This window comes from Staurois parvus, unplaced genomic scaffold (assembly GCF_062004578.1).
Source record: "Staurois parvus isolate SC_StPar_1 unplaced genomic scaffold, SC_StPar_1.0 ptg000143l, whole genome shotgun sequence".
Taxonomy (NCBI): domain Eukaryota; kingdom Metazoa; phylum Chordata; class Amphibia; order Anura; family Ranidae; genus Staurois; species Staurois parvus.
Genome location: NW_028317939.1, coordinates 3,118,983 through 3,129,393, shown reverse-complemented (window position 1 = coordinate 3,129,393; position 10,411 = coordinate 3,118,983). Strand labels below are relative to the sequence as shown.

Sequence of the window (10,411 nt, the reverse complement as noted above, 5' to 3'; positions counted from 1 at the left end):
TCAGGGAACGAAGCCGGGGTCGGTATACAAGTAGTTAATGCATGATATAGGCAGTACAGGGGTGGACTGACCATTCGAGCACTCGGGCACTGCCTGAGGGCCCGGGGTCAGTAGGGGGCCCAATGAAATGCCCATGGTAACTTTTATAGGCTTTTTTGGGTGTGCTTTGAGTGTGGGCAAGGACACAGGGGCCCCATCATTCCCTATTGCCTGGGGGCCCCATGAGTTGTCAGTCCGCCCCTGAGGCAGTAGCAACACACAGGAGCTCCAACAACTAGGAAGTTGCTCAGGCAAAGTGGCCTAGACTGAGCATGTCTTATATAGGCAGGCAAACAAGGAGGCGGGACAGGAAGTGATGGAAGGGAAGGAAATAAAACCCAGAGAACAGCAGACGATGCCCATAGGTGAGCACAGACAGTCCACACATGTGAAAGGGATCAGGAACAGCACTGCAGCAAGGAGGTCAGAACACGCAAACAAGAAACTGCAGGCTAACTTGTGACATTAGGCCTTTGCAATCCGGATTGCTCAAGTTTTTATATTGTGATGTGTATTTTTCACCTTGCCAGGTTTCATATTTTTTTATGCAAGATTTATAATAAAGTAATTTTTGTACCATTAACTACTCGGGTTCATTTTAAACCGTTACTTTACAGTCCTTCTTCAGGGATGTCTATTTTTTGTATGCTCTAATTTTTCGGTATTAACCCACATCTATATTGACTGACGAGTCAGAGAGTAATTCTATAGGGTGATCCACCTATATCGTGGCATTTTCTTTCATTTTGTATGAATATGTACGTTTGCCTAGGATGTTTCCAGTCCCAGCTGGTAGTTACTACATCACCCACCATTGATGAGCCGTACTTCCAAGAATATGTGCGAGGGGAACATAGATAAAGTCCTCACCAAGGCGAGCTGGAAAGCCGCACTCTCCACTATATATAATCTCTACTGTTTCAGTCTCCGAGAACTTGACCAAAAAACACTCCATCATTGGTATTCTACCCCCTTCATGTTACCTAAATAATACCTGACATGGTCCCCTAGGTGCTGGTGACTATGTGGAGAAACAGGATTTTCCCCATATTTTATGCACCCTTACTGGAATGCTATCTACTTCCTAGCCTCTAATATTATAGGGCACTTAGATCTTACCTGACACTGTCCTTACATTACTGAATTTAGGTAATTTACAAATACCCATTAATGTTAATTTTGTGGTTCTCTACCTACTTTGTGCAGCTGAACGCACCATTGTTAGAATATGGAATTCCTTTCACAGCCCAGTGTGGTCAACACTCTTAGAGATTTAAACTACCAATGCAAAATGGAAAAAATACCAGAATTAAAGAAAAATTATTGGCACAAAAAATTCATTCTAATTTGGTCCATATGGCTAAATAACGCAGATTGTACTTTATAAGATTGATGACATGTACTTACATTGCCTTGTATTGCTGACTGGAACTATTTCCTTGTATTGTTAGTCCACTCCCGTGTTTGATTACCCTCCTCCAACATTTCTCCTCCTTCTACCCTGCCTTAACCGCAAAGCGGAGTTTAACCTGGAAAAAAAATAAAAGTCAGCAGCTACAAAAACTTTAAAATACGGCCACTTACCTGTCCTTCGGTCCAGCAGTGTCCTCACCACCACCGCTGATTTCACCGGCTGTCTTCTCTCCCCGGCGCCGGCATCTTCAATGTGGGCACCCAGCTGTGACAACTTGAGGCTTCACAGCCGGGGTGCCCACTGAGCATGTGTGAGAAGTGTTACACTTCCTGAATGGCCCCATAGTCTTCTGGGACTTGTCACGTGACACAAAAGACTACGGGGAGGGAGGGGGGGAGGACAACTTCCGCTTCCGATCGCCCAGGCGATTGCAGGGGAAGTGGGAGCGGGTACCTGTCAAATTCGGGTACCCACTCTCCAAAGGTGCAAATCCTTAATGAGGAGCGAGGGACAAAGGCTTCAAGCAGAACTTCCCCTTTTGGGTGGAGCTCCACTTTAACTTCCCTCTCTATACTCCCTTTTCCTTCCCTCTTACATCCCCAAGATGAAGACATTTGTTCTCCACCATTACTACTGGCTGTAAACTTCCTTTCAGTCTACTAATTCTATGTGACCTGCTGTTTGCATTACTGTTTTTCTTCGTGTCATTTATGCTCCTGTAATTTGTATGACTTCATTCTTCTGTACACCTTTACTGCTTTATGAATTTATTGATATAGTCGGATACATCTACATACAATGATAAATATAATGAATGTGACACTGACAAATGACATCACAATCATCTTCTAAGAGAACGTGTTCAATATTTACCTTTATGGAAGGTGATGACAGAAATCTTCCCTCTCTTGAGTGATGGGTGTCTCTGGTATCTGACGCTTTAGGATGTTTTTGATACTTTGTCCCCCTCTGGTCACTGTGGTTCCTCCTCAATAATAGACTACATTGTTCTGTAGTGATGTAACGGCTGATGGGAGGAATCACTACACCCAGCAGGGGACAAGGTTTCCAACAAACCCAAAGTATCTGATACTAGTGGTGTCCATAGCTCTTCAAGAGAGACTCAATTAGACTGACCATGTCCTGAAGAGGTAAGTATTAAATATTTAAATTCCCAAACACTAGTACAATACTAAAATAAATAATAATAGAGATAATGCCATAACTACAGGTAGCCCAGTGTTGCTCCATACATATCAGTGGATAACTGTCTTTGTATTCAGGTCAGGTCTGAACAGAATTATGTAACATTTTGGGAAGAATATACAGCCAAGAAGTCCAGAGCTTGATGCTATTATAGCAAAGACCTCCACAGCCACCATGTATTTCCCTCTGGTGCTCAGATAGGCCGGGATCATGGCAATCCAGACACTGCAGAACACCAGCATGCTGAAGGTGATGTACTTGGCCTCATTAAAACTGTCCGGTAATGTCCTGGCCATAAAAGCGATAATGAAGCTCACAGCTGCCAGAAGCCCCATATATCCCAGGACAGAGTAGAAGCCGATAACTGAACCCTCATTACACTGAATGATGATCTTCCCCTGATAAGAGTGAGTGTCTCGATCCTGGAAGGGGGGAGAAATAGACAACCAAGTGACACAGATTATGACTTGGACCAGTGAGAAGACACAAATGATACAATTGGGCAGTTTGGTTCCCATCCATTTCCTCCAGGAGCTCCCAGGTTTGGTGGCCTTAAAGGCAATACACACCATGATACTTTTGGCAAGTAGAGAAGAGACGGCAACTGAGAAGATGACACCAAAAGAGGTGACACGCAGCATGCAGGTCACATCTACTGGATGGCCGAGGAACAAGAAGACACAGAGGAAGCTCAGCATGATGGAGACCAGGAGAAGGTAGCTCAGGTTCCGGTTATTGGCTTTAACAATGGGGGTGTCCCGGTAATATATAAATATCCCCAATATTAAACCAGTCAGAAGGCAACAGAGGATGGAGATGGCTGAAAATATGGCAACAATGGTGTCATCAGTGTAGGAGAGAAATTCCACCACTCTTGGAACACACTGATCCTTCTTCTCATTTGGCCATTCATCATCAGGACATTTCATGCAGTTTTCACTGTCTGCAGGAAGAACAACACAAACACAATGAGCATCGGGGTCAGAGCTTCTGAGGAAATGAACTGTCTTGTGTTGTCTCCCAGCTAGCAATGGGATCTCCATCAGTTAATTGCGGGAGATAGATAATAGATAGATAGATAGATAGATAGATAGATAGATAGATAGATAGATAGATAGATAATAGATAGATAGATATATGGGATATATTTGCTCCTGCAGGGAAAAAAATTCCTTCCTGATCCCCCGAGAGGCAATCGCATATTTCCTGGATCAACTTTCCTGTGATCCAGAAATCCACTGAGCTGGCCACAACCAACTCTGGAGGGAGTCTATTCCACATTCTCACAGCTCTTACTGTGAAGAAACCTTTCCGTGTTTGGAGATTACATTTCTTTTCCTCCAGACGTAAAGAGCGCCCCCTTGTCCTCTGTGATGACCTCAGGGGGAATAACTACACCGAGTTCCCTATATGAACCCCTGATGTATTTATACATGGAGATCATATCCCCCCTTATGTATTATACATGGAGATCATATCCCCCTTATGTATTATACATGGAGATCATATCCCCCCCTTATGTATTATACATGGAGATCATATCCCCCCTTATGTATTATACATGGAGATCATATCCCCCCTTATGTATTATACATGGAGATCATATCCCACCTTATGTATTATACATGGAGATCATATCCCCCATTATGTATTATACATGGAGATCATATCCCCCTCCTTATGTATTATACGTGGAGATCATATCCTCCTTATGTATTATACATGGAGATCATATCCCCCCTTATGTTTTATACATGGAGATCATATCCCCCCTTATGTATTATACATGGAGATCATATCCCCCCTTATGTATTATACATGGAGATCATATCCCCCCTTATGTATTATACATGGAGATCATATCCCCCCTTATGTATTATACATGGAGATCATATCCCCCCTTATGTATTATACATGGAGATCATATCCCCCCTTATGTATTATACATGGAGATCATATCCCCCATTATGTATTATACATGGAGATCATATCCCCCCCTTATGTATTATACATGGAGATCATATCCTCCTTATGTATTATACATGGAGATCATATCCCCCCTTATGTTTTATACATGGAGATCATATCCCCCCTTATGTATTATACATGGAGATCATATCCCCCCTTATGTATTATACATGGAGATCATATCCCCCCTTATGTATTATACATGGAGATCATATCCCCCCTTATGTATTATACATGGAGATCATATCCCCCCTTATGTATTATACATGGAGATCATATCCCCCATTATGTATTATACATGGAGATCATATCCCCCCCTTATGTATTATACATGGAGATCATATCCTCCTTATGTATTATACATGGAGATCATATCCCCCCTTATGTTTTATACATGGAGATCATATCCCCCCTTATGTATTATACATGGAGATCATATCCCCCCTTATGTATTATACATGGAGATCATATCCCCCCTTATGTATTATACATGGAGATCATATCCCCCCTTATGTATTATACATGGAGATCATATCCCACCTTATGTATTATACATGGAGATCATATCCCCCATTATGTATTATACATGGAGATCATATCCTCCTTATGTATTATACATGGTGATCATACCCCCCCTTATGTATTATACATGGAGATCATATCCCCCCTTATGTATTATACATGGAGATCATATCCCCCCCTTATGTATTATACATGGAGATCATATCCCCCCCTTATGTATTATACATGGAGATCATATCCCCCTTATGTATTATACAAGGAGATCATATCTCCCCTTATGTATTATACAAGGAGATCATATCCCCCCCTTATGTATTATACATGGAGATCATATCCCCCCCTTATGTATTATACATGGAGATCATATCCCCCCCTTATGTATTATACATGGAGATCATATCCCCCTTATGTATTATACATGGAGATCATATCCCCCTTATGTATTATACATGGAGATCATATCCCCCCTTATGTATTATACATGGAGATCATATCCCCCCTTATGTATTATACATGGTGATCATACCCCCCCTTATGTATTATACATGGAGATCATATCCCCCCCTTATGTATTATACATGGAGATCATATCCTCCCTTATGTATTATACATGGAGATCATATCCCCCCTTATGTATTATACATGGAGATCATATCCCCCCTTATGTATTATACATGGTGATCATACCCCCCCTTATGTATTATACATGGAGATCATATCCCCCCCTTATATATTATACATGGAGATCATATCCCCCTTATGTATTATACATGGAGATCATATCCCCCCTTATGTATTATACATGGTTTTCATAACCCCCTTATGTATTATACATGGAGATCATATCCCCCCTTATGTATTATACAAGGAGATCATATCCCCCCTTATGTATTATATAAGGAGATCATATCCCCCCCTTATGTATTATACATGGTGATCATATCCCCCCTTATGTATTATACATGGAGATCATATCCCCCTTATGTATTATACATGGAGATCATATCCCCCCTTATGTATTATACATGGAGATCATATCCCCCTTATGTATTATACATGGAGATCATATCCCCCCTTATGTATTATATAAGGAGATCATATCCCCCCCTTATGTATTATACATGGTGATCATATCCCCCCTTATGTATTATACATGGAGATCATATCCCCCTTATGTATTATACATGGAGATCATATCCCCCTTATGTATTATACATGGAGATCATATCCCCCCTTATGTATTATACATGGTGATCATATCCCCCCTTATGTATTATACAAGGAGATCATATCCTCCCTTATGTATTATACATGGTGATCATATCCCCCCCTTATGTATTATACATGGAGATCATATCCCCCCTTATGTATTATACATGGAGATCATATCCCCCCTTATGTATTATACATGGAGATCATATCCCCCCTTATGTATTATACATGGAGATCATATCCCCCCTTATGTATTATACATGGAGATCATATCCCCCTTATGTATTATACATGGAGATCATATACCCCCTTATGTATTATACATGGAGATCATATCCCACCTTATGTATTATACATGGAGATCATATCCCCCATTATGTATTATACATGGAGATCATATCCCCCCCCTTATGTATTATACATGGAGATCATATCCCCCCCTTATGTATTATACATGGAGATCATATCCCCCTTATGTATTATACATGGAGATCATATCCCCCCTTATGTTTTATACATGGAGATCATATCCCCCCTTATGTATTATACATGGAGATCATATCCCCCCTTATGTATTATACATGGAGATCATATCCCCCCTTATGTATTATACATGGTGATCATATCCCCCCCTTATGTATTATACATGGAGATCATATCCCCCCTTATGTATTATACATGGAGATCATATCCCCCCTTATGTATTATACATGGAGATCATATCCCCCCTTATGTATTATACATGGTGATCATATCCCCCTTATGTATTATACATGGAGATCATACCCCCCCTTATGTATTATACATGGAGATCATATCCCCCCTTATGTATTATACATGGAGATCATATCCCCCCTTATGTATTATACATGGAGATCATATCCCCCCTTATGTATTATACATGGTGATCATATTCCCCCTTAATCTCCTCTTTTAAGTAGAGGATACATTCAGTTCCTCTAATCTTTCCCTTCGCTTTTTTCTATCCAGTTCCCCAATGTTCTTTTTGTTAATTGGTGCCCAAAACTGAATTGCATATTCTAGATCAGGTGTTAATAATGATATGTACCTGGGGGGAGGGGGGGGGGGTGATATCTCTCTCTCTGGAATCTATATCTCTCCTAATACAAGAGAGGATTTTGCTCGCTTTAGAACCCGCAGCTTGCATGCCATTATTAAGCTTGTGATCTACGAAAACCCCTAAATCCTTCTCCATCATTGACCCCCCAGATCCTTCACCACCATTGACCCCCCAGTTGTACCCTCCCCAGTATGTATGATGCATGCATATTCTTAGCCCCAAAGTGCAGAACATTACATTTACCATCATTAACCCTCATTGGCCCCATAGTCCCCAATTACACAGAGCATTGAGGTCGGCTTTTAAGTTGGAGACATCCTGTAAGGACGTTATTCCCGGCACAGCTTGGTGTCATCTGCAAAGACTGGAATTGGATTTTTAATCCCAAATCCTATATTGTTTATAAATTAAAAAGTAAGGGTCCCAACACTGAACCTTGGGGTACCCCACTAATAACACTGAACCTTGGGGGACCCCACTAATCACACTGAACCTTGGGGAACCCCACTAATAACACTGAACCTTGGAGTACCCCACTGACAACCCCTAGGTCATTCAGAGTATGAATCATTACCCACTACTCTTTGAATACGATCTTTTAGCCAGTTTTCTATCCATTTACATTTGGATTTTTCCAGCCCGTAGACTTTACCTTACATATTAGCCGTGTGTGGGGAACTGTGCAAAACGCTTTTGCAAAATCCAAGTGTACCATGTCCTCCGCCACCCCTTTGTCCAAGTATACCACGTCCTCCGCCACCCCTTTGTCCAAGTATACCACATCCACCATCACCCCTCTGTCCATGTATACCGCATCCACCATCACCCCTCTGTCCAAGTATACCACGTCCACCGCCACTCCTCTGTCCAAGTATACCATATCCACTGTCACCCCTCTGTCCAAGTATACCATGTACACAGCCACTCCTCTGTCCAATTATAATATGTCCACTTTCACCCCTCTGTCCGAGTATACCATGTCCACAACCACCCCTCTGTCCCAGTATACCACATCCACTCTTTCCAAGATTTTGCTCACCTCTTCATAAAAAGAAATCAAATTTGTTGGACAACTTCTGTCTTTCATGAATCCATGCTGTCTGTTGCTTACAATATTTGTTTCCAGCAAGAACTCCTCTGTGTGTCTTTTATTAAACTCTCAAGTATCTTCCCAACTATAGGAGTTACACTAACAGGTCTATAATTACTTGGGAAAGATTTTGACCCCTTTTTAAATATTGGCCCCACATTGGCCTTACACCAATCCAGCGGTACTATGCCAGTCATTAAAGAGGCCCTAAAAATGAGAAACAATGGCTGTGAAATGACAGAGCTCAATTCTTTAAGGCCCCGTGGGTGTATGCCATCTGGTCCAGGGGCTTTATTCACCTTTATTCTGTCTAAATATTTTTGGATCAGATCAATTGTTAGCCAATGTGGATCATCTGGAGCTGTGTCAATACCATACCCATTATGGACAAGAGCCCCCCCATGCCCCTTTGTATACACAGAGCTGAAGAAGGGATTTCATACATTGTCCTTCTCTTTGTCCCCAGTCACCCCCTCTAGATGGTTCTGTAAAGGGCCTACATGCTCGGACTGGACCTTTTTTACTATTAATATATTTAAAAAAATTTTGGAGGTTTGTTCTGCAATGTTTTGCCTCCCTGAACAGATGAGTTTTCAGGGATCACCTAAAGGCATCTAGAGTAGGGGATAGCCAGACAGATTGAGGTCAATAATTCCAGAGGATGGGAGAGGAGGAGGCAAGAGATCTTGAGAGCAGGAGATCATGAGAGGAGTGGAGAGGATGGTTTGGGAGATATCTGTATACAAGGCTGGTGATGTAGCTGGGGGTAGAGTTGTGAATAGCTTTGTATGTTATTGTTAGCATTTTGAATTTAATTCACTGGGCAATCGGAAGCCGGTGGTTTCATTAGTCAGTTCATTAGTTAGAGGATCAAGTGCATCCACTGAAGATGAGAGTGAACTGTTGTAGACAGCAGTGGCCGGGTTAGGACAGGAAATGGGAGAGATTTTATCATAGTGGTGGTCAGTAGCAGAATAAAAAAGAGAAGGGCGAAGGTTTCTACAAGTAATCATTTGCTGCTTGGGGGGATAGGTGGTTGAAAACAAGTATACTGTGAAACTGATGAGGTTGTGATCAGAGAAAGGACAGGGGGTGTTGGTGAAGTTGCCAGGAGTGCAGAGATGGGGCTATACAAGGCCAAGCGTATTACTATCCATTGTGTTAGGTCACAAGATGAGGTTAAGTTGAGTAGTTGAGCTGTAGCCCGGCTGTTAACACTAACAGGGATGGTAAAGTCACCAAGAATGATAATGTGTATTTCAGAGGAGAGAAAGTAGGGTAGCCAAGTCCAAGGTGCTCTGTGGGGATAGAAGGAATCCAACTCCACCTCCTTTCCATCCACTAGGTCTGAGTGAGTGAGTCCAGTGGAGACCACCATAGGAGAGGGCAGCAGGAGAAGCCTTTAGTTATCTCAGCACAGTCTAATTAGCCCTCCTAGTTCTTATCTGAAGACTACAAACTGATTAGTCTTTATTTTGCAGAGAACAGGATAGAGGATTCTTTCAGTAGATTAGCAAAAGAGAACTGGACAGAGCTGACACCATTAAGTCCACAAAAGTGCTGGGTCTTGTCAGCCCACAGTAGGACTTAAGAAGTCAGAGCATTTCTAGCAGGTCAACAGATAATTTACTATTGGGCCTTTAAAAAGGACAAAATGCTGAGAAATGTTCATGTCCTGCACATGTTTTTTGCTATGATATACACTTCAAGAATTCAGTTTGTCAATTTTGACAACAAATGTAACATTCTCTGGGCATGTCCAGAACATGGCCGAGTGAGCTCAGCCGCAGGCCACCCCCTGACATGGATGGTGCATGCTGTTGATGGCCAGCTCTGTGCTTCACCGGAGGCTCTCCTTCCCTGGCCAGCCCCAACCAAG

General features: G+C 42.0%; 1 protein-coding gene across 1 annotated transcript; it reads right to left on the bottom strand.

Moving 5' to 3' along the window:
- Window positions 1-2,203: 2,203 nt before the first annotated feature.
- LOC149465146 (vomeronasal type-2 receptor 26-like) lies at window positions 2,204-3,602 on the bottom strand. The gene has a single exon (XM_089673632.1). The coding sequence runs from the start codon at window positions 3,586-3,588 to the stop codon at window positions 2,710-2,712; it is 879 nt and encodes a 292-aa protein (XP_089529758.1). The 5' UTR covers window positions 3,589-3,602; the 3' UTR covers window positions 2,204-2,709.
- Between the last annotated feature and the right edge of the window lie 6,809 nt (window positions 3,603-10,411).